Genomic DNA, 26,579 nt, shown 5'->3' on the forward strand with positions numbered 1-26,579 from the left:
GCTCTCTGGTGGTGCCAATTTGTACTAGGCCTAATGGTGAATACACTGTTTGCCCCCATCTTGAATTACGGTAGTTGCGTCATCACCTGACGTCATGGCTGCCATCTTGGACGACCGTGCACTCTTGTGGTGGCGCTGTGTAATAAGTCAGTTGGAGTCCAGATCTTGTGGTAAACACACCGGATGACCGTACTGCATGAAATTGTTTAAATAAGAACTTATGTCCAGCACTGGTCGAGTCCTTTTCCCACAAATTCTTAGGATGAGGTGAGTGGTCAGGTGACTGAGGTTAGTCAAAGAGTTCTTTCTCTCGCGCCATTTTCTTAGTTTAATAGAGATACGCGAATTGACCATTCTTTGCAGCCAAAATTCTAACTTGGTGCCATTTCATAGGAAGAAGTTGTGGTCATATGACTTAGGTTAGTGGAGGTAACCCAACAGACCCACCATTTTCTCAGGTGTGATGCATAATCCTGCTGGAATTTGAACTTCCCGCCATTTTTCTGGTGGGGGGGAGGGGAGGGGGGTTAGGTTAGTAGAGGTAGCAGAATTGAGCTTCTTCCTGCCAAAAGCTGCCATCTTGGATAACGGTACTTGTGTAATCAGCTGATGTCATAGCCACTATCTTGGATGATGTCTTGCACTGTTGACAAGTCTACAAGTAGCCATCTTGGGTGACGTCATCGCCGCCATCTTGGATACATCTGGCAACAATTCAGAGTGGCACAGAACCCCCCTTGCCCCAATACTGCGGAATATGATGTAGGTGGTGAGCTGCTAAAGATAACTTCTGAAACTGGTGGCACTAATGTACATTTCGTGCAACTGTTTCAGCATTATATCGGCCTCATCTTAATATGGCTGTTAGGCGCATTAACATGGGGCTGGAGAGAGCGCTGATGGCAGAGGGCATGAGTCGCATTTCAGTGTTGCCAGTTGGGTCTATCAGCAGATCAGGTTTCACTAGGCATAGCCTGCACCTGGGTAGGTATGGGAAGGGGAGGCTGCCAATGCTTATAGGTGACAGTGTAGTGGGTAGTGGTGGGATCACTCATGGAGAAATTCCTGTAGTAGTTGGTGTTAGAGCTGCACCTTCCTTAAAATGGAGTCAACTGATAGGTATACCTGCTTAAAGAAAGTCCGTCTAATTACAGGCTCACCTTCAGAGGATGTCATGTTTCCAAGTAGAGAAGGAATCAGCATATTTCAACAAAATATAAGAGGTATTAGAGATAAAGTTAGTGAACTGCTCATAGATGTTGACTCTCAAATTATTGGTATGTTTGAACACCACTTAAATAATTTGACAATTCAGAGACTTCCTTTGCCACGATACAGATTACCTGGCTGTTTTTCAAGGAGTTCCTTGTGGGGTAGAGGAGTGGCAATGTACGCAAAAAACAGTATTCCATTTGAGTCCATAGATGTATCACAGCACTGCACTGAACAGATATTTGAATGTTGTGCAGGAGCAGTTGAATCTAGTGAAACTAAACTTCTAATTGTTGTTGTTTATAGGTCCCCTAACTCTGACTTCAGAGCATTTCTGCTCAAGCTAGAGAGGGTTCTTGATTCACTTTGTAGGAAGTACCAGAAATTAGTTATTTGTGGTGACTTCATTATAAATTTTGTATATGATGGTGCAAGGAAAAGGATGTTGGTAGATCTCCTACATTCATATGACCTGATGCAGACTGTAGTTTTTCCAACTAGGGTGCAGGGGACCAGTAGCACATCCATAGAAATTATTTTTATTCATTCTTCATTACTAGATGGGTATTTCGTTCGTAAAAGCTCGAATGGCATTTCAGACCATGATGCACAAATTTTAACACGAAGAGGCTTTTGTACTCAAACAAATGTCACATGTACTTACAAACTATGTCGGAAAGTGAATCCAACAGCAATAGAGAGTTTTTTAAACCTTGTCAGGGAACAAGAGTGGCAGGATGTTTATATAGCCGGTAACATAGATGATAAATATAATGTTTTCCTTAACAAATTTCTCATGCTCTTTGAGAGATGATTTCCTTTAGAACGTTCTAAACAGGGTACTAGCAGTAATAGGCAGCCCGGGTGGCTGACTAGTGGGGTAAGGATTCATGTAGAACAAAGTGGGAATTGTATCAGTATGTTAGAAGTAGCCACAGTCCATTACAAACAGTACTATAAGGTGCTTAAAAATGTTGCTATTCACAGGTCAGTTGTGAAGGAAGTGTCTGGTCAGCAGCACAAGGTCGAAGATATAAAGTCAGTTTGTAGTAAAATATTTTTTTACTGATAAATCAGATATATTTACAGTATTTAACAATCATTTTCTGAATGTTGCTGTTGAATTAAATAAGAATCGAGTTTCTACTAGGAATCATATAACTTTCTTGGTAAATGCCTTTCCGAGATTGATATCTGAAATACTCCTCTGTGATACAGACAACGGGGAGATTGAGTATATAATTAAATCACTGAAGACTAAGGACTCTCATGGTTATGATGGAGTGCCTAGTAGAATATTAAAGTACTGTTCTGCACATGTTAGCCCTGAATTTACCCACATTTGTAAATTTGCATTGGCGCAAAGTCTCCTTTCTGGCCAAATTCTGGAACTTTATATTTTTTCTTAACTTTTATAACCGGCTACTTCCACCCAGCTCACAATGTCGCTAGTTTGCATTAGCGATCTCAGCCACAAAAACTGATATTAAATAAACATGTTGTAGAAATAAAATGTAAGTTAGATTGTAATGTTACTCACACGAATGGTTCCGACTCAGTTACACTACTGGCCATTAAAATTGCTACACGAAGGAGAAATGGGGATGATAAACGGGTTTTCATGGCACACATATATTATACTAGAACTGACATGTGATTATATTTTCACGCAGTTTGGGTGCATAAATCCTGAGAATTCAGTACCTACAACAACCACCTCTGGCCATAATAACGGCCTTGACACGTCTGGGCATTGAGTCAGACAGAGATTGGATGGCGTGTACTGGCACAGCTGCCCATCCAGCTTCAACACGATACCACAGTTCATTAAGAGTAGTGACTGGCGTATTGTGACGAGCCAGTTGCTCGGCCACCATTGACCAGACGTTTTCAGTTGGTGAGAGGTCTGGAGAATGTGCTGACCAGGGCAGCAGTCGAACATTTTCTGTATCCAGAAAGGGCCGTACAGGACCTGCAACATGCGGCCGTGCATTATCCTACTGAAATGTAGGGTTTCGCAGACAACGAATGGAGGGTAGAGCCACGGGTCGTAACACATCAGAAATATAACGTCCACTGTTCAGAGTGCCGTCAGTGCGAACAAGAGGTGACCAAGACGTGTAACCAATGGCACCCCATACCATCACGCCGGGTGATACGCCAGAATGGCGATGACGAATACACGCTTACAATGTGCGTTCACCGCGATGTCGCCAAACACGGATGCGACCATCATGATGCTGTAAACAGAACCTGGATTCATCCGAAAAAATCACGTTTTGCCATTCGTGCACCCAGGTTCGTCATTGAGTACACCATCGCAGGCGCTCCTGTCTGTGATGCAGCGTCAAGGGTAACCGCAGCCATGGTCTCCGAGCTGACAGTTCGTGCTGCTGCAAACGTCGTCGAACTGTTCGTGCAGATGGTTGTTGTCTTGCAAACGTCCCCATCTGTTGACTCAGGGATCGACCCGTGGCTGCACGATCCGTTACAGCCATGCGGATAAGATGCCTGTCATCTCGACTGTTCGTGATACGAGGCCGTTGGGATCCAGCACGGCGTTCCGTATTACCCTCCTGAACCCACCGATTCCATATTCTGCTAACAGTCATTGGATCTCGCCAACACGAGCAGCAATGTCGCGATACGATAAACCGCAATCGCGATAGGGTAGAAATCTGACCTTTATCAAAGTCGGAAACGTGAAGGTACGTATTTCTCCTCCTTACACGAGGCATCACAACAACGTTTCACCAGGCTACGCCGGTCAACTGCTGTCTGTGTATGAGAAATCGGTTGGAAACTTTCCTCATGTCAGCACGTTGTAGGTGTCGCCACCGGCGCCAACCTTGGGTGAATGCTCTGAAAAACTAATCATTTGCATATCACAGCATCTTCTTCCTGTCGGTTAAATTTCGCGTCTGTAGCACGTTATCTTCGTGGTGTAGCAATTTTAATGGCCAGTAGTGTAATTACTTCCGATAGTGATGAGTTTTATGCAAACGACAGCAATATCACGTAATAAAATTTATGAACTGAAACGTGCATTATTTTCACATGGGGCAAAACTAACATTTAGTCGATACTGCGTAAGATATACGATATTTCAATGAGCGGTAATCCAACCACTCTCTCGTTATCCAGCTACGGTCGCAGGTTCGAATCCTGCCTCGGACACGGATGTGTGTGGTGTCCTTAGGTTAGTTAGGTTTAAGTAGTTCTAGTTCTAGGGGACTGATGACCTCAGATGTTAAGTCCCATAGTGCTGAGGGCCGTTTGAACCATTTGTTAGAAACTATGGCTCTGTTAATGGTACAGTAACTGCGTCACAAACTGATAGATCTTCTCACCAAAACTGGTTCAGCTCAACAATGTTAGAGTGATTCATTCCGTTCAAATACATGGAGAATAGTTGACAGTACAGAGTAGTTGGTTTAGCGACCAGTAGCCGGCCGGAGTGGCGGTGCGGTTCTAGGCGCTACAGTCTGGAACCGAGCGACCGCTACGGTCGCAGGTTGGAATCCTGCCTCGGGCATGGATGTGTGTGATGTCCTTATGTTAGTTAGGTTTAAATAGTTCTAAGTTCTAGGTGACTGATGACCTCAGAAGTTAAGTCGCATAGTGCTCAGAGCCATTTAGCGACCAGTAAATTGTTGCTCTACATCTACATGGTTACTCTGCAAATCACACTTAAGTGCCTGGCAGGGGGTTCATCGAACCATTTTCATACTACTTCACTACCATTCCACTCTCGAATGGCGCGTGGGAAAAAGCAACACCTATATCTTTTCGTTCGAGCTCTGATTTCTCTTATTTTGATGACCATTTCTCCCTACGTAGGTGGGTGTCAACAAAATATTTTCGCATTCGGAAGAGAAAGTTGACGGTTGAAATTTCGTAAATAGATCTCGCCGCAAAGAAACCCGCCTTTGTTTCAAGGGCTGCCACCCCAACTCGCGTATCATATCAGTGACACTCTCATCCCTATTGCGCGATACAACGAAACGAGCTGCCCTTCATTGCACTTTTTCGATGTCCTCCGTAAATCCTATCTAGTAAGGATCCCATACCGCGGAGCAATATTCCAACGGAGGACGGACAAGTGTAGTGTAGGCTGTCTCTTTACTGGGTTTGTCGCATCTTCTAAGTATTCTGCCAACAAAGCGCGGTCTTTGTTTTGCCTTCCCCATAATATTATCTATGTGATCTTTCCGATTTAAGTTGCCCGTAATTGTAATTCCTAACTATTTAGTCGAATTGACAGCCCTTAGATTTGTGCGATTTATCGTATACCCAAAACTGATCGGATTTCTTTTATTAACCATTAGGGTGACCTCGCACTTTTCTTTGTTTAGTGCCAATTGCCACTTTTCGCACCATACAGAAATTCTCTCTAGATCATTTTGTAATTGGAATTGATCGTCTGGTGATTTTACTAGCCGGTAAATTACAGCGTCATCAGCAAACAATCTAAGGGGGCTGCTCAGATTATCACCTAGAACATTTATGTATATCAGGAGCAGCAGAGGGTCTATGAGACTACCTTGCGAAACGCCAGATATCACTTCTGTTCTACTCGATGACTTACCGTCTATCACTACGAACTGTGACCTGTCTGAGAGGAAATCACGAATCCAGTCACACAACTGAGATGATACTCCATATGCACGCAATTTGGTTAATAGTCGCTTGTGAGGAACGGTATCTTTGCCTTCTGGATATCTAGGAATATAGAATCGATCTGAGATCCCTTGTCGACAGCACTCATTACTTCATGGGAATAAACAGCTAGCTGTGTTGCACAAGAACGATATTTTCTGAATCCGTGTTGGTTAAGTATCAACAAGTCTTTTCTTGAAAGTGATTCATAATGTTCGAGTACAGTATATGCTCCAAAATCCTACTGCAAATTGAGGTCAGTGACATGGGTCTGTAATTCAATGGGTTACTCCTATTTCCTTTCTTGAATATTGGGGTGACCTGTGCTACTTTCCAGTCTTTAGGAGCAGACCTTTCGTCAAGTGAGCGATTGTGTAAGACTGCTAAGAAAGGCGCTATTTTGTCTGCATACTCTGAAAGGAACATGATTGGTATACCATCTGGACCGGAAGACTTGCCTTTCTTAAGTGATTTGAGTTGTTTCGCAACACGTAGGATATCTACTTTTATGCCACTCATGCTAACAGCTGTTCTGGTTTCAAATTCTGGAATATTTACTTCGTCTTCTTTCGTGAAGGAATTACGGAAAACTGTATTTAGTAACTCCGCTTTAGTGGCACCATCATCGGTAACATTTCCATCGCTATCGCGCAGTGGCGGTATTGACTGTTTTTCGCCACTGGTGTACTTTACATGCGACCAGAATTTTTTTGGGTTATCTACCAATATTTTGAGACAATGTTTCATTGTGGAAACTATTAAAAGCATCTCACATTAACTTTATCACTAAATTTCGAGCTTCCGTGAAACTTAGCCACTCTTGGAGATTTTACGTTCTTCTGAATTTGGCATGCTTTTTTGGTTGCTTCTGCAACAGTGTCCTGACGTGTTTTTTGTACCATGGTGGATCAGTCCCGTCTCTTATTAACTTATGCTGTCGATGCTGTATCCTTGAATTAGAGCCATATCTGGTCTACACTTACATAATTAGCTTGGAAGGAATGGACACTCTCTCTTAGGAAGCCATCAAGCGAATTTTTATCTGCTGTTTTAAATCGATATATTTTGCGTTTATTTATAGTGGTTTTGGTTGATATGGTTTTGAGTCTCGCTACAATGACTTAGTGTTCACTAATCCCTGTATCCGTCATGATGCTCTCTATTAGATCCCATCTGCTCTTCTTATTTACATATTCACTTTTCTCGTTGTCAGTACCTTAATGTAGCATTTCTAGGCAGATTATTTGTTTCGGTAGCTAATTCTGTAAATAGTTTAGTTGGTACCCGACGTTTTTAAAATTTTTACCATGTTTTTTGTATTTATTGGTCAAGTGAGCATTAATTTTCCCTTTGAGTTCTTCATATTTTTACAAGTCCACCTCGTTAATAACTATGATGTGTGTGTCAATTGTAGACACAAATTAGAGAAGCTGCACAGCAAACTTTTCGCTATCCTTAGTTCATAACATATATTGAACACATTACCGAAGGCTATAAACCTCCCGCCCATGTAAAACCTGCTACTCTGTAACGAATACTACCACCATGAATGTTATTTACATATTCACTTTTCTCGTTGTCAGTACCTTAATGTAGCATTTCTAGGCAGATTATTTGTTTCGGTAGCTAATTCTGTAAATAGTTTAGCTGGTACCCGACGTTTTTAAAATTTTTACCATGTTTTTTGTATTTATTGGTCAAGTGAGCATTAATTTTCCCTTTGAGTTCTTCATATTTTTATAAGTCCACCTCGTTAATAACTATGATGTGAGTGTCAATTGTAGACACAAATTAGAGAAGCTACACAACAAACTTTTCGCTATCCTTAGTTCATAACATATACTGAACACATTACCGAAGGCTATAAACCTCCCGCCCATGTAAAAACTGCTACTCTGTAACGAATACTACCACCATGAATGTTATTTACATATTCACTTTTCTCGTTGTCAGTACCTTAATGTAGCATTTCTAGGCAGATTATTTGTTTCGGTAGCTAATTCTGTAAATAGTTTAGTTGGTACCCGACGTTTTTAAAATTTTTACCATGTTTTTTGTATTTATTGGTCAAGTGAGCATTAATTTTCCCTTTGAATTCTTCATATTTTTATAAGTCCACCTCGTTAATAACTATGATGTGTGTGTCAATTGTAGACACATATTAGAGAAGCTGCACAACAAACCTTTCGCTGTCCTTAGTTCATAACATATACTGAACACATTGCCGAAGGCTATAAACCTCCCGCCCATGTAAAACCTGCTACTCTGTTACGAATACTACCACCATGAATGTTCTGGCCTCGTAAAATCCGAAGTTACTATCACTTCAGTAATAAAATAATATTTAAACTGTCCGCTATACGTCAAGTACAGATGGGACTCTTCCTTTCGTCCGAACAGTTCCTTCGTTTAAGATATTGCAGTGCTTGTGTTGTTCAGAAGAACAATACAGTGTTCCTTCGGACATGGATGGATACACGCATGTAGGCACACGGTCGGCGACAGATCGAAATTTGGATATAGTCGTGAAGTGTGCTCGGATAGTCTGTTCGCGACAACCGCGAGATCCGGGATCGAGTCCTGGTCAGGCACAAATTTTCATTGTCGTCATATCACTACGCGGGTGATGGTTGTTCATATTCGCACCTGCGAATACATTTCATGTAGTTCCTTCACCTCCCCACGAATGGCTAAACATCAGTCGCTTCACTGCTCCACACTTGGGAATCATCCATCCATTCTGACGCTTCATTTAAACGTGAAAGATGCTTACTCACACAACTAAGCAAGCTTCGCCTTTGGCTGATGTTCACTTCAATTTAGGCTGTTGCTAATCCCATTGTTCCAACCATATAAATTTCTCTTAAACTCATTAGAGTACTCTTTTTACAACTTCAGTGTTCTGTTTCTATCATTTTCCTTTCAGTCCTGTATATCTCACATACCTGTAAGTTCAACTTATCCCACCTTCCTCCTTAACATCAGCTGCAATCAGACACTACGCTTTCAACTCTTTCAGAGCTTCCAGCCTTATTACCTGACGATGTATCGCTGCAGCTTAAGATGTTCGAGAGAACCAGGTTTCAAATCCCTGACGAGTAATTTTGATTTAGCTTCCCTGTGATTTCCACAAATTACTTTAAGAGGATACTGGGATGGTCCCTCCAAAACCGCAATGATCCGACTGAAAATATTGGAGAAGTTCCACCAAAGAGCATATGGTCCAAAACCAGTCAGGCCATGCAAAGCGTTTCTCTCCATAGCCTCACTTGAAACACCTCTGGAGGAGGAGAGACCAATGTGGCTGTTGGCAATGGATACTCTCTCAATCTTCCCTACTTAGTATGTATGTCAAAGACCTATACAAACACAGAAATCCGCGTCTTGTCCACCGTATTCACTACTGAAAGAGCACACCCCATTGTTACCTGTGACAACAGTCCTCAGTTCATCCCCTCTGTGTTCAAAGATTGTTGTCAACATAATAGCCGCTCCTGGCCACCACTCCCATTCGCCTGGTAACTAAGTAAGAGGTAGATTGGTAGTCAAGACCTAAAAGACACATATGCATAAGATCATGGTGTCAGCGTCATCTGAGGAAGCACTGACGAGCCACCTCACCACATATCAGTTCAAAACTTCTGTACTGCTGTAGACGTTGCACAATATTCTACTTATTGAAGTTGAGAAAGCAATCACTGAGCTTGGCACATAACCATGATAACAGAGGGATTTTCACATCTGTGCTAACACTTTCTGTTAGACATGGGGAGTTGGCCACAGGAATGTCAAATTTTTCACATCACAGCCGATACTGATCACCTCTTTACCACAGAAACCTTCCACGGCTGCTGCTGCCATCACAAACAGTGCCCCCAAGTTACATAACTTGGGGCCGTAATAACCACACGTTACATAACATGGGACCATAATAACCACAATCATAGGCCTGCCCCTCACCTTGTCACTAGACGTATTCTGACACACCTACCCATGTTCAAATGTGTGTGAATTTCTAAGGGACCAAACTGCTGAGGTCATCGGTCCCTAGATTTACACACTACTTGTTGTTGTTGTGGTCTTCAGTCCTGAGACTGGTTTGATGCAGCTCTCCATGCTACTCTATCCTGTGCAAGCTTCTTCATCTCCCAGTACTTACTGCAACCTACATCCTTCTGAATCTGCTTAGTGTATTCATCTCTTGGTCTCCCTCTACGATTTTTACCCTCCACGCTGCCCTCCAATGCTAAATTTGTGATCCCTTGATGCCTCAGAACATGCCCTACCAACCGGTGCCTTCTTCTTGTCAAGTTGTGCCACAAACTCCTCTTCTCCCCTATTCTATTCAATACCTCCTCTTTAGTTACGTGATCTACCCATCTAATCTTCAGCATTCTTCTGTAGCACCACATTTCGAAAGCTTCTATTCTCTTCTTGTCCAAACTATTTATCGTCCATGTTTCACTTCCATACATGGCTACACTCAATACAAATACTTTCAGAAACGACTTCCTGACAGTTCAATCTATACTCGATGTTAACAAATCCCTCTTCTTCAGAAACTCTTTCCTTGCCATTGCCAGTCTACATTTTATATCCTCTCTACACACTACTTAAACTAACTTAAATTAGCTTACACTAAGGACAACACACACACGCATGCTCGAGAGAGGACTCGAACCTCCGGCGGGAGGGGCCGCGCAATCCGTGACATGGCGCCTCAAACCGAGCGGTCACTACGTGCGGCACCTACCCATACTTATGTCCCAAAGTTTCTGCGATGTTCTTCGTTGCTGCAAGCTGCAGTGGGCCATGAAGGACTCCAATGAAGAAAGGCAGTTCATGGAAGCTGTGCCCCTCTTTCACCCAGACCACATATGCCATCCTCAGCAAGAGGCCGAATGTCGTCATGTGACAGGATCCATTAGCACCGACCCCAGCACTGCTCTCCCCCTACCTCATACAAACCCTGTCAACACGCTGAGGTGACAAGAGTCATGGGATGGTGATATGCACATATCCACATGGTCGCAATATCGTATACACTACATATAAAAGAGCAGTGCACTGACGAAGTTGTCATTTAGTATATTCAAATGATTCACCTATAAGGATTTCAGGCGTGATTATGGCCACATGAAGGGGAGATAGCAGACTCTGAATGCGGAGTAGCAGTTGAAGCTACGCACATGGGACATTCTGTTTGGGAAATCATTCAGGAATTCAGTATTCTGAGATCCGCAGGGTTAGGAGTGCGCCGAGATTAACAAATTCCAGGCATTAGCTCTCACTGCGGACAACTCAGTGGCTGACGGCCTTCACTTAACGACCGAGAGTAGTGGCGTTTGGACAGACTTGTAAAGCCGAGCGGTCTCGGGCGCTGCAGTCATGGACTGTGCGGCTGGTCCCAGCGGAGGTTCGAGTCCTCCCTCGGGCATGGGTGTGTGTGTTTGTCCTTAGGATAATTTAGGTTAAGTAGTGTGTAAGTTTAGGGATGATGACCTTAGCAGTTAAGTCCCATAAGATTTCACACACATTTGAACATTTGAGACATGTAAGTGCTAACAGATAAGCAACACTGCGTGAAACACCCGCAGAAATCAATCGTGGCCTCACAACGAACATATCCGTTACGTCACTGCGGCAAAATGTGACGTTAATGGGCTGTGGCAGCAGTCAATCGACGTTGATTGCCTTTGCTAACAGCACAGCATCACCCGCGGCGCCTCTCCTGGGCTCATGACTATATCGGTTGGACCCTTGATGACTGGAAAACCGTGGCCTTGAAATGAGTCCCGATTTCAGTTGGTAAGAGTTAATGGTAGGGGTCGAGTGTTGCGTAGAACCCACGAAGCCAAACACCAAAGTTGTCAACAAGCACTTTACAAGACGGCGGTGGCTCCATAATGATGTGGGTTGTGTTAACATGGAATGGATTGGGTCCTCTGATCCAACTGAGAAGATCATTGACTGGGAATTGTTCTATTCGGCTACTTGGAGACCATTTGCAGCCATTCATGGACTTCATGTTCTCAAACACTGTTGGATTTTTTGGATGACAATGCGCAATGTGACCGGGCCGCAACTACTGAGGTAGGTTTGAGGAACATTCTAGACAATCGGAGAACATGATTTGGCCACCCAGACTGCACTGCATGAATCGAATCGAAGATTTATGGGACATAATCCAGAGGTCAGTTCATGCACAAAATTCTGCACCGGCAACGCTTTCACAATTATGGACGGCTATAGAGGCAGTATGGCTCAATATTTCTGCATGGGACCTCCTACGACTTGTTGGATCCATGCAACTTCCAGCTGCTGCACTACGCCAGGCAAGAGAAGGTCCGACACATTAGGAGATATCCCATGGCTTTAGTCACATCAGTGTATTAGCCCCATGTGACGATTAAAAGTAGACAGGGATTTGTCTCCGTCCAGTGAGGTATTGATTTAGAGATTAAGTTAAAGATGCCTCCACTATCCGATCGACCTGTCGGCGAATGGCCCTCCGCCATGTGACCGGCAGTCAGTTCACAAAGCATTATCATGCGTCGCCCTTAAATAGCATAGTTCTACTGTAAGACGACCATGCTATTTGTTTTGTTCCTCTCGGCTTACGCTTGTTGATGAATTCACTACAACTTGGATTTCGTTTCAGTTCTAGAGCCCGTCACTGACTTTGTTCTGATACGGTGACCTGGTACGGACTGGTTCCTTCTGTGAACACAACTCAGTTCACTCAAATGATTGCTATTTTGTCATTTCTATCCAAGGTACTCAACAGCAGAATCTCCTTGCCTGAAATTTACAGTCCGTATAGATCTCATTCTGCATTCTGTTCCAAAACATACAGTATGTGAGATATTTTCGGGTGTGAAAAGTGCCCCTGTTGATGTCCGGAATATTTAGAGACAGTTGTAACAGCTGTAGTTCAGAGAAAGTAACTGGACTTCAACTCTCTTCCCAGTCGTATAGGTGCTGGTACTGGTATCCAAAAGTGGATATTTTCTGTCAGCTCTTTCACCTATCTGGTGTAATTCGTAATTATAACAAAATCGTTTAATCTCTCAATGTCAGCAGTTTCCACTTTATTTCTTATGAGTGTTGCAATTTTGTGTTAATGGAATCATTTTCTTCACATCAAGATTTATCATCATGAGCTCATTAGAGCTTTGTGTACTCCTTAATCTGTAGTAATCTGACTTCATTATCATAAAAATAGGTATCATGACAGTTTGTATATAAGTTATAGGTAATTACAGAGCATTGTATAGAAAAATCCTTTTACTCACCGAATTACCACAAAACCGGCCGTAGGATGGACCACTGGAATCTAATCCAGAGAATACTTCTACGGAGTCATAGCCACAGTCTTGCTCATCTTCCAGTTCAAATGTGAGGAAAGTTAGGTGAATGATTAATCCAGGTTGTGCTTCTATCGCCCAGTCACAGTCCGCTCCATTTTCGTAACTATGATCTCCATATTTCGCATGAGAATAGAGATGTTTAACCTTCTTTGTAGCTCTGAGGTGTCCTCCACAAGCTGAATAACAACATAAGAAAAAGAAAGTTACTATTTATATCGCTGGAGTATTATGCGTCCGAAAAGAGAACAGTGATACAGCTAGAAATAATAACAGCTGATATCGTATATACGTATATCTATAACTTTTACTTGTTTGCCTGGTTACAATGGAATTACTACAACAATGTTAATGTATACATTTTTCTGTAAACTGAGGAAGGACTAAAGGTGTAAGAAGGCATGACGAGCTCAGTCAACAGACAAAGAAAAAAGTTCCGTTGACGTAACTTCAGCAACTAGTAATTGTTCAGGCCGGTCTAAGAAAACTGAAAAATCTGAAGACATTCGTCTGCCTGAATGGCGCAAGGAACCAACTTAAGACTACAAGCGTGAGAAAAAAATAAATGAGCAGAAAAATGGTAACGTCAGGCAAATATGTTACACAGATGGTAACCGTTGGAGTGGATTAACGAATGGAAGGGCAAAATACTTCATTTATAAAATTAAATGCAATTTTACAAAGTTGGATACAATGAAAAATATGACAATTTTTGAGATGATATCCGAAATTTATCACTGGTATCTTCTTAGCGGGTTGAACTGCTCTTTATATTAACGTAACTTAATTTTGTTTGTTAGGGGTAACTTGCCATCGACTGTGTGGCCATTAGAGATGGGACACCAGCCACATTTAGAAGTGCGCAGGTTTTCGTTATAAATGTCACTTTGAGTAAAATACTTGTGAACATGAGGCCACATCATTCCTTAAAGCCGCGCGGGGTAGCCTCGCGGGCTAGGGCGCCTTGTCACGGCTCGCGCGGATTCTCCCGTCGGAGGTTCGAGTCCTCCCTCGGGCATGGGTGTGTGTGTTGTCCTTGGTGTAAGTTAGTTTATGTTAGATTAAGTAGTGTGTAAGCTTAGGGACCGATGACCTCAGCAGTTTGATCCCATAAAATCTTTCCACAAATTTCCATTCCGTAAAACTAAACCAGAACTATGACAAAAAGTCGACCATTCTTTCAATGTGCTAAAGTTCTCTTGCTTTAAATCGTTGGTCTAGAAAGTCATCAGACTGCCTAAAGTCACGAAGTTTGTGGGAGACAGTTTATACTGGAGACTATTGTTTCTATAACTCAAAATAATGGTTGATGTGGAACATGAGATCGGCAACTTGTAATCAGGGGCAATGTTTTCTTGCAGGAAGACATCGATGCTGGAAGGGAGTACTTTTGTGGTCTATAGTTTCAGCTGTACCAAGGTGATATGGAGCTGCTGCCTGGCGAACAGTCACAAACTTTGTAAGTGATTTTGGGTAATTATTTAGATCCTGCTTCAAGGTCAGGAACATTCTGACTAATGCTCTGATGGACATCCCCTGATTTGGTGAGAATCTGTATCCACTATCGTTCATCAAACGCACACAAAATAAACGAAGTGGTATCAGTGGGGTGGTGTATCTCTAGTTGGATCCAATGAAACCCACGAAAATAACAGTATAAAAATGCGTAAATGTTTTTGACAGAAAAGCCCGAGTTACAGTGGAGATGTTTTGTGCTCTCAGGAGTCATAAACACAAGTAAACATTTATGTGTGTGTACCTAATCTCCTCCTAAACCACTGTATCCATTTCAACCAAATTTGGTTCAAAATGGTTCAAATGGCTCTGAGTACTATGAGACTTAACATAAGAGGTCATCAGTCCCGTAGAACTTAGAACTGCTTAAACCTAACTAACCTAAGGGCATCATGCATGTCCATGCCCGGGGCAGGATTCGAACCTGCGACCGTAGCAGTCGCGCGGTTCCGGACTGAAGCGCTTAGAACCGTTCGGCCACCGCGGCCGGCAACCAAATTTGGTACACATTCTACTTATTGTCTGTAAAGAAGCACTATGAGGATAGAAACCACCTAGCATCCATAAGGGTGGGCCTGAAGGTGACAAATGCTTGGTAACTCCTTAGATCTAGGCTGCCCTGAATGATAGATGTGTTATGTGCGTACTATCTGAATGCATTCCAGATCGTATACATGTGGATAAGGACGGCTGAGCAGAGAGAGAGGGGATAAGGGGACGGATAGTGGGAGGGGGAGGATGAGGTGGACAGAGAAAGGGGTAGGAGGAAATAGAGAGATGAGGTGGATGCGATGTGAGCAATACATAAGCCATACAAATGAAATACCCAACTTCAGAGACTTTACTGGTCTCATACACATACGAATTTACGTTTATAGACTGAAGCAGTGAGTGAAAATTTGTACCAAGGTCGGGAATCTAGGCAGGTGTGTTAGCCACTAAGCACCTTGGCACAGCTGCTCACACAGCTGCACGCGTTACCTTGGCATGCCTCCCTCCTCGATCGAAATTCTCACTGCCGCCCCGTCTACCGTAAATTCCCCCTTACACACGAACAGAATTGTCAAGATTCTCCATGTTCTAGAATAGCACCTCAACCATGAACATAATGGGGGAACCAGCCTCAAACCCAGATGTAGGTACTTATACAAATGAAACGACTTAACTTAAGAGACTTTACTGGTCTCATACAGATATGATTTTATGCATACATTCTGAAGCGGCAGGTGAAAATTTGTACCAAGGCCACGAATTGAACCCAGGTCTTCTGCTTACTAAGCAGGTGTGTTGGCCACTAAGCCACCTGTGTACAGCAGTTCACACATCTACACGGATTACCTTGGTGTGGTTTGGATCAAGGAGGGAGGTGTGCCAAAGTAATCGGTGCAGTTGTGTGAACCGCTGTGCCAAGGTGGCTAGTGGCTAACACACCTGCTCAGGAAGCAGGAGACGCTGCATCGATTCCCGGCCTTGGTACAAATTTTCACTCGTCGCTTCAGTCTATACACATAAAAGCATATACCGTACACGTACATGGGCGAAGCCGCAGGTAAGAGGCTAGTATAATATAAAATGGACAAGGTAAACACTGAATTATAATTCAAAATTATTTTGGTAGGCGTAACATAATGTTGTGAAGTTGCGCTGAAATCCAACGAGTAACAGTCAGGTGGGAAGGTCACGGAACACTACTGCATAAAGGAACAAATACAGTTTTTGTAGTAGCTCAGGGACATAATTGTGTGAGCACGTGAGAAAAATTGAAAAAAAGCGTGAATATGGATAATAAAAGAAGAACTGATAATACATGAGCAGATGCAAGGAGAAAATCAGTATTTTACTGAAATAAGCTACTCAGTTTGGTATTCAACATCTACGAGAAAGTGAAACTTCCAGTACTGGGTAAGAAAAGGACTTAATGTAGTTATTGCAGAGAACCTGAAAATTGTCGAGGTAGAAATACTTCCCATGCGAAGTTCTTTTGGTCAAAGCGAGGTAAAAATTGTGGGTAGGTCCTTTTATCGTTAATCAGACACGTCCGCTGAAATAAGTGAAAAATTCATAGATATTGTCAGTTCACCACTACATATGCTCCCTAGTTACGCTGCAGTAATTATAAATTGTTTGACTACTTCACTGTGTCCTTTGACATTATTTTATGGATTCTCTGTACATTAAATATAACTTTATAGCTAGAAGAGTTCATGTGAGAGGGCAAAGTAAGAGGTATAAGAGGTATCTGTCGATGAGCGGGTCTGACATACGATTTTTACACTGAGACTGCAACCGCTCACCATATTCTGAGTGTTATAGCCAGTCATCAGGTTTCAAAGGGCTACTAGACAAGTTGCATAAATTTAAATGGCTGATGAAATGAACAAGTATTTACTGTAGATTGAACACCTGATATGAGCAGTATTTGTCACAAAAGTCCAGGAAAACTGTTGACAAAGATCTAGTATATTATATACAAGAATCACCAACGCGTTCTCCAGTATACAAGCTAAACTACGGACTTTCTAAAAAAAAAAAAAATAGCAGACGCATTACAGGTTCGCAGGAAAGGCAAAACTGCAAATGTGTGTCTGTTAATTGTAACACTGGCATAGCAGAGTTTTATCACAAGGACAGTTACAGAACCTTCGAAAAAGTATGACAGAAATCTAAATCTACCACACCAAAACAAAAGCCGGAGTGCTAACCGCTGTTTTCGAATGTTCCTCTACAACTGGGACACAAGGTATATAGACTCCTTTTAACTACCGTTTCACAGTAGGTATGGATACCAGTAGCCTTTTGCTATCAAATGCAAACTGCGCACAGATTCATTTACTATTTTCTTCCTTTGTTAAATTGAGAACTGAAATATCCAGAAAATTAATACGTGGCAGACGGTCGATTCCTGACAGCCAGTGAGTTTCTGTTGAGGCTGTATGACGCATCTGCTGCTGGAAGATTATTCCCACCCATTATGTCGAAGTTTCGGCTCCTTACTGACTGCTCAGTATAGCGTCACACAATTTCTTATTGTGTTCACCAGTTCAAGCACAATTAAGCCCAATTAATGTGGGAAGGTTCTGAGCAGCAGTACAGTTGGATAGCAGGTAATTCCGGATTACACTCAAGATTTCGAAATTTACTGATACACAGTTTATAGGGTTCTTAGAAAGGATCAGCAAAGGTTCGATGCTTGTCATACTTTTGACATAGGCAGACCCTATCTCACTCGTCCGTCTCGGCCATATTGTCGATTTTATACTTACAACAACCTATTCTAAAACATGCAGTAGAGTCTCAAAAATGGTCATTCATCTGACTGAGAACAGATGAAAAAATCAGACTGGGCAGGTCGGACCAAATGCTGTCTCGTCGCCATGATCTCTACGTCTACATCTACGTCTACATCCATACTCCGCAAGCCACCTGACGGTGTGTGGCGGAGGGTACCTTGAGTACCTCTATCGGTTCTCCCTTCTATTCCAGTCTCGTATTGTTCGTGGAAAAAAGGATTGTCGGAATGCTTCTGTCTGGACTATAATCTCTCTGATTTTATCCTCATGGTCTCTTCGCGAGATATACGTAGGAGGGAGCAATATACTGCTTGATTCTTCGGTGAAGGTATGTTCTCGAAACTTTAACAAAAGCCCGTACCGAGCTACTGAGCGTCTCTCCTGCAGAGTCTTCCACTGGAGTTTATCTATCATCTCCGTAACGCTTTCGCGATTACTAAATGATCCTGTAACGAAGCGCGCTGCTCTCCGTTGGATCTTCTCTATCTCTTCTATCAAACCTACCTGGTACGGATCCCACACTGCTGAGCAGTATTCAAGCAGTGGGCGAACAAGCGTACTGTAACCTACTTCCTTTGTTTTCGGATTGCATTTCCTTAGGATTCTTCCAATGAATCTCAGTCTGGCATCTGCTTTACCGACGATCAACTTTATATGATCATTCCATTTTAAATCACTCCTAATGCGTACTCCCAGATAATTTATGGAATTAACTGCTTCCAGTTGCTGACCTGCTATTTTGTAGCTAAATGATAAGGGATCTATCTTTCTATGTATTCGCAGCACGTTACACTTGTCTACACTGAGATTCAATTTCCATTCCTTGCACCATGCGTCAATTCGCTGCAGATCCTCCTGCATATCAGTACAATTTTCCATTGTTACAACCTCTCGATACACCACAGCATCATCTGCAAAAAGCCTCAGTGAACTTCCGATGTCATCCACAAGGTCATTTATGTATATTGTGAACAGCAACGGTCCTATGACACTCCCCTGCGGCACACCTGAAATCACTCTAACTTCGGAAGACTTCTCTCCATTGAGAATGACATGCTGCGTTCTGTTATCTAGGAACTCTTCAATCCAATCACACGATTGGTCTGATAGTCCATATGCTCTTACTTTGTTCATTAAACGACTGTGGGGAACTGTATCGAACGCCTTGCGGAAGTCAAGAAACACGGCATCTACCTGTGAACCTGTGTCTATGGCCCTCTGAGTCTCGTGGACGAATAGCGCGAGCTGGGTTTCACACGATCGTCTTTTTCGAAACCCATGCTGATTCCTACAGAGTAGATTTCTAGTCTCCACAAAAGTCATTATACTCGAACATAATACGTGTTCCAAAATTCTACAACTGATCGACGTTAGAGATATAGGTCTATAGTTCTGTACATCTGCTCGATGTCCCTTCTTGAAAACGGGAATGACCTGTGCCATTTTCCAATCCTTTGGAACGCTACGCTCTTCTAGAGACCTACGGTACACCGCTGCAAGAAGGGGGGCAAGTTCCTTCGGGTACTCTGTGTAAAATCGAACTGGTATCCCATCAGGTCCAGCGGCCTTTCCTCTTTTGAGCGATTTTAATTGTTTCTCTATCCCTCTGTCGTCTGTTTCGATATCTACCATTTTGTCATCTGTGTGACAATCTAGAGAAGTAACTACAGCGCAGTCTTCCTCTGTGGAAGAGCTTTGGAAAAAGACATTTAGTATTTCGACCTTTAGTCTGCCATCCTGCTTCAGTACCATTTTGGTCACTGAGTGTCTGGACATTTTGTTTTGATCCACCTACCGCTTTGACATAAGACCTGCCGGCCAGTGTGGCCGTGCGGTTAAAGGCGCTTCAGTCTGGAACCGCGTGACCGCTACGGTCGCAGGTTCGAATCCTGCCTCGGGCATGGATGTGTGTGATGTCCTTAGGTTAGTTAGGTTTAATTAGTTCTAAGTTCTAGGCGACTGATGACCTCAGAAGTTAAGTCGCATAGTGCTCAGAGCCATTTGACATAAGACCAAAATTTCTTAGGATTTTCTGCCAAGTCAGTACATACAACTTTACTTTCGAATTCATTGAACGCCTCTCGCATAGCCCTCCTCACACTACATTTCGCTTCGCGTAATTTTTGTTTGTCTGCAAGGATTTGGCTATGTTTATGTTTGCTGTGAAGTTCCCTTTGCTTCTGCAGCAGTTTTCTAACTCGGTTGTTGTACCACGGTGGCTCTTTTCCATCTCTTACGATCTTGCTTGGCACATACTCATCTAACGCATATTGTACGATGGTTTTGAACTTTGTCCACTGATCCTCAACACTATCTGTACTTAAAACAAAACTTTTGTGTTGAGCCGTCAGGTACTCTGTAATCTGCTTTCTGTCACGTTTACTAAATAGAAAAATCTTCCTACCTTTTTTAATATTACTATTTACGGCTGAAATCATCGATGCAGTAACCACTTTATGATCGCTGATTGCCTGTTCTGCGTTAACTGTTTCAAATAGTTCGGGTCTGTTTGTCACCAGAAGGTCTAATATGTTATCGCCACGAGTCGGTTCTCTGTTTAACTGCTCAAGGTAGTTTTCAGATAAAGTACTTTAAAAAATATCACTGGATTCTTTGTCCCTGCCACCCGTTATGAACGTTTGAGTCTCCCAGTCTATACCCGGCAAATTAAAATCTCCACCCAGAACTATAACATGGTGGGGAAATCTACTCGAAATATTTTCCAAATTATCCTTCAGGTGCTCTGCCACAACAGTTGCTGAGCCAGGGGGCCTCTAGAGACATCCAATTACCATGTCTGAGCTTGCTTTAACCGTGACCTTCACCCAAATTATTTCACATATCGGATCTCCGTCAATTTCCTTCGATACTATTGCACTTCTTATCGCTTTAAACACGCCTCCTCCTTCACTGTCCAACCTGTCTCTGCGGTATACATTCCAATGTGAGTTTAGGATTTCATTACTGTTTACGTCTGGCTTCAGCCAACTTTCTGTCCCTAGTACTCTACGGGCATTGTGACCGTTAATTAATGAGAGCAGTTCTGGGACCTTTCTATAGACGCTCCTGCAGTTTACTATTAGCACATTAATATTGTTATTCCCTGTTGCATTTTGCCTACTCCTACCTTGCCTCGTCTCAGGAGGCGTCTTGTCGGGCCTAGGGAGGGAATTCTCTAACCTAAAAAACCCACATTTGCACTCCACACGTACTCCGCTATCCTTGTAGCCGCTTCCGGCGTGTAGTGCACGCCTTACCTATTCAGGGGGACCCTACATTTACTCGCCCGATAGCGGAGGTCAAGAAATTTGCACCCCAGATCTACGCAGAATCGTCTGAGCCTCTGGTTTAAGCCTTCTACTAGGCTCCAAACCAGAGGACCGCGATCGGTTCTGGGAACGATACTACAAATACTTAGCTGATCGTTCGAGGTAAAACATGTGCTCAATTCAATAAGAGTGGGATAAGGAAGTAACGATGACCTATTCAAGGAATCAACCCACTATTCACAGACAGTGATTTAGAGAAAGCACGGATAACCTATCTTAGGAAGACTGGGCCGGATTGTAAATCCAGCCCTCTCAAATAAAAGTCCAGTACATTGCCTTAATCACTGTGCCATCACGCTTAGTAAGAATTTCACCATGGTTTCCTTGGTGAAACTGGTGCATTGAGGTTTTTTATATTCTCGAGATTTCCCGTTTATCGCGAGCGCTTGCCTTAACCAGACACGCTACCCGACCACTCCTCCAGGTCCAACCAAAGAATCCATATGTCACTGTGGGTATACGCCATGTAATTTCACAATTCCTGTGATTCCCACACAGGTAGAGACTTCCATTATTATTGTTGTGGCATTGTCTACGCACTAAATAGGATTTGAATTGTCTTTTTTATGCGATGTCCTTCAGATATGCTTGCATGTCTGAAGGAACAGACACTGGGGCGGATGACAGCCGTATGAAATGAATTAAATGTATTCACAATTGCGAATACGATTAGACGACGGCTGCTCAACGGCTTAGTGACAATGAGAATTTGTACTGGACCAGGACTCAAACCCGAATTTCGCTTATTGCGAATGGTCGTCTTAAAAACTTACGCGGCCTGAGCACTCCTCCAGAAGGAACCAAAATTTCCATATGCCACTGTATGTCTACGTCCTGTACTTACACAACTGCTGTGATTCCCACACAGGAGAGACTTTCATTATTATTCTCGCGACCTTGTCTAGGCAAGGCGTGCATGTCGGAAAGACATTGCATAGTACATCATATAACACAGACACTACAAATATTATTTCATGACTAGACAAGGGCGCAAAAATGTTCATGAAAGTCTCTCCCTGTGCAGGGATCACAGCAATTATGCAAGTACAGGATGTAGACACACCGTGACATTTGGTATTCTGGGTCAGCGTCGGAAGTGTGCTCAGGTGGTCTAAGTGGTTCATAGTTTGCTTGTGGCAGACGAGCTGTGCGGACATAACGCTGAGCACGTTTCCGCCGCCGCGACCGAGCACCAAGGCGAGTGTTGAGTGAACTTGATGGGAAGAGCGGTTGCTAGAACAATTCAGACAGAATATTAATTTAAGGACGGTATCATAGCTCCGTAAGGACACTCTGAAATTAATCTGACGAAGAGTACACACGACCTAGGCCTCTCGTATTAAAGATTTCTTTTTGCGAAATGTGGTAAAACCAAGCTTTCATGATACGTTTGAGATTCACTTGTCAATAGTTAGCTGCATGGTCTATGTGAAGGTGGTAAACACAGAAAACTGTGAAGTCGTATCCGTAACGGGAAGACGATTTAAGTCCAACCTCTGTGATAGGAATGTGGGGCAGGCACTAGCAGAAATGGCGGGATTTGGGGTCAGGACCATAAGGTTCTTTGACCTTCCATTAGAAGTGACTCGATCGCAATTCGTTTCAGTTCTAAGCATGTACGGCACAGTACTGAGCAACATGGCGGAGAAATGAACAAGTTTCCAAACCTACCCTGTCCTTCGGTGTCAGACAGGTTAAGGCTGATATCCATCATCATATCCCATCACATATTAATGTCTGTAGATGTAGAGTGCTCGTAATGTATGGAGGACAGTCCCAAACGGTTTAGGTTGTAGCAAAGAAGGATGTATACAGTCTGAATGTGTGCAGAGGTGGGTGGCCCAATCACCAGTGGGGAAATCAGTTGACCCTGCGCAAATGTTGACACTTCAAGTGGTTTATGATGCTGCAGTCAGTTGAACGCGAACAGAACGATTACAAGCTGCGTAGAAAGGTCTAGGGATGACGGCTACTGGAGAACATGTCGCACCAATGGACACACACCAGACAGAGGCGACAGAATCACCCCCTGAATCAACAGTTCAACGAGCAACCAAAAATGGAGTAGAACAAATGAGAGAGGTGACAGCTGCAAATGACAGGCGACAGGATGTGGATGATCCGATGCCGCCGGAGCCGAGCAAGCACTCAGATAATGCCGTGTGCAGACCGCAGCACTCATCGCGAAAATACAAAAACAACGGATAGCTCCCCCAAACGTGGATCAACAAGCGTTAGAAATGCGTGAAAGAGTGCAGAGGATCACCCGCTCCCTGGGAGGACCATTGGACGGCCACCGAGACGGAATACGCCAGATACTTCAACCGGCAGCTATCTCTGAAACGGCTGAGAAAAGGAACCCATCCAACAGAAAGATGTGGACGGGACGCAAGAAACGACAATGATGCAGCGCGGCACAACGGCTGGATGGCGTCGAGATGCCCCAGGAAATCTGACAGCTGGCAGATGATGTGAAATGTGATATATAGGGTGAAGGCATGAATGAATAAATGACTATAGGTGTCAGAATAGGGGAAGTGCACGGAGTCAAGGGTCATAAGGATATGGCAATGACCAGCCGTGTGGGAAAACTTAAACAGAACTCACAGGCAAGGGCAGGGACACCCTCCCTCCCCTCAAAGAATGATTGCAGCACAAGCATACGAAACAGGGACTGTCAACATCAACAGTACAAGCGGCAGCCTGAAGCTTCAGACTTTACGTGATATACCGTAAACCGCCCAGTTAGATGTAGTCTACTGCAAGAGATGACGAACATAGGTCTCCAGAAGATTACTGGATGTATAGCTTTCACTCATCCAGGAACTTAAAAATACCTTGGAACAGCAATACTTACAAGGAAGGAATAATGGCGAAAGAAGTTGAACACCTAGCAACGGCCTGAGATATTACCCTCACCAAACAGAATACACGCTCGGTCAAAGTCTACGCACCCTCAAGCTCTGGCGATCGACGAAATTCTCGAAGATATCGGCCGTTTATTCGCCGGCAATTACGACCTCATTATCTTCAGGGGTGACTACAGATGGCTCCTGTCCCCGAATCTCCAGACGTCGCATTTCCGCATTTTAACAGTTGCCCGTACCTAGCAACTATAATACGGCACCTAGATATGAGTGACAGTTGGGAGCACGTTAATGGCGATCAGACAGGATTCACACATGCCACGACCCACTCAGCCAGGCGACTTGACCGCATTTACGTGACGCCAGCATTAAGTCACAAAATTTATAGACAGAGCAATGCCGACCGTGTTTTCTAACCACTCAGCGTACATATTTACAGTCAGTCTGCAAAGACAGAGGACGTACCGCGTGAGGAGATACTGGAAGCCGAACGTCTCGCACTTCAACGAAGGTGAGTGGCATGCAGTATTTGATACGACATGGGTAACCTATGAAAGACAGCTTCCTCAATATGCCTTGGCGCTAGGTTGGTAGTCAAATTGTGCAAAACGGGCCATCAGGAAGGCCGTCAAGAGCTGAAGATGAAATGGCGCATCCGCACAGTGAAATTCTTTTTCCAGGTCCTCCGTGACTTATTCCGACCAGATTCGTCGGTTGTCGCCAATCACCGGGAAATACAACGGGCAAAGGCCACGTTTACGGCGATAACACACAAAAAATTAGAAGGGTGCCGGATAAGAGCGCGACTTCGAGACGGTGTCCAACGCGAACAGCCTCCTATACATCAGTTGAGTAAGACGCGAATAGGTAGCCGCAGCTTGACTGACACATCGCCATCTAAAACATTCTCAATGTTATTCTTTCATCACATGGCTTTATAAAAAAATAAGAGCCAAGTCGACCTCTCGGAAATTGTATAGTGTCCAGATATAGTTAACACTTGCTTTCTTGATGCCTCAGCTTGAATGCACGGAAATTCTTAACCTAACAGAACCTGTTTACCAAAATATCGCCGAATCCAGTCTTCCTCCCGGACATAACGTGACACCTTCCTGCTCTAAAGATATGCAAATGTTCCGACCGCTCCTATATCCAACCACAATCAATCGAGCATTCTCATTGGCTCTTATCGAATTTACCAGTCGAATTACTAACGCCGTCGGTATCGAAGAATCATCCACCTTCTCTTTCTTTCTGGGGCTTTCTGTCGTTATTTTGCAAAGATTGCTAAATTGCACAGACAGTTCCCTCAATCTGTACACCCCCAACCTGTTCTTTCTTTCTACAGACGCTACACTCAGTGGTAATGAACTATTTTACACTGATAACCATTTTGCACCGACAACTAAACATGGGAAATTTGTCTACAAGTCATCAAACACATACAATACTAGCATACTAGCAAGAATATTGGAGCATCAAACCGATCTCCAACCAGGGAATATATCACCTAGTACCACCTCGATCTAGTAAACATGCAGTTCATATCCCCCACCATACTAAATCATCCCCTTTACATCAGCGAACCCAAGTCACTCTCAGAACTGATGTTCAAAGACAGGCTCGTTTCCCCTTGGCACAAACGTGTTATTCTTTCCGTTTTCTTGCTCGCATTTCTACAGACATCTCCAGACTCGTCGATTACAAGAACACCCGTATTTTCGCCATAATATTATACAATTTTCGCCGTACTTCTCGATATCAAGCACACAGCAGTAGCCTCCCAACATAATGCGCAAGATATAGACTGTAAATTATTTCTCCACAAACACCAAACTTTAGCGGGGTGCAGCGTGCTGAAAACGATTGACTAACTGGAAACAAGTGGAGTAAACTGATATTTACACTCTCGAATACCGAAGTCGGTGATCTAACAGATTCCAGATGATCAATATTGTTTATAAACCAACTAGGATCTTTCCCACGTCTAGAGAACAACCAAACGTGTGTCCAACACACCACGACCGATATTCCCTAAACTAAATAAAGGCACCAAATGTGCAGAAGCAGTCGACCGAACAATTTGCATGGGAGGGAATAACGCTCCACCACAAACGCACCATCTTCTCAAAGTTACACTTGATCACGAAAGCGGCCCAGCACATACGTAGTTCGCTATTCTTTCGCCTAGAAGATGGTAAAGTTAACTGTCATACATTCCTACACTCCAACAGGCCTCTGCATTCGGAAGATCGCTACCATTAACATGAGAACGCGAATCAGTACCAATACAGACTTTGCATAGACGAACAAATTCTAGAAAACCCCTCACGTATGTCT

The 26,579-nt window shown here is 43.3% G+C and overlaps 1 protein-coding gene across 1 annotated transcript in view; it reads right to left on the minus strand.

Moving 5' to 3' along the window:
• The window catches only part of LOC126248459 (tolloid-like protein 1), a 600,069-nt gene that overhangs the window by 10,362 nt on the left and 563,128 nt on the right, over positions 1-26,579 (minus strand). The window contains exon 17 of the mRNA XM_049949462.1: positions 13,167-13,417. Coding sequence (XP_049805419.1) covers positions 13,167-13,417 — 251 coding nt within the window. The remainder of the gene's footprint in view (positions 1-13,166; positions 13,418-26,579) is intronic.

Source organism: Schistocerca nitens, chromosome 3, assembly GCF_023898315.1.
Source record: "Schistocerca nitens isolate TAMUIC-IGC-003100 chromosome 3, iqSchNite1.1, whole genome shotgun sequence".
Taxonomy (NCBI): domain Eukaryota; kingdom Metazoa; phylum Arthropoda; class Insecta; order Orthoptera; family Acrididae; genus Schistocerca; species Schistocerca nitens.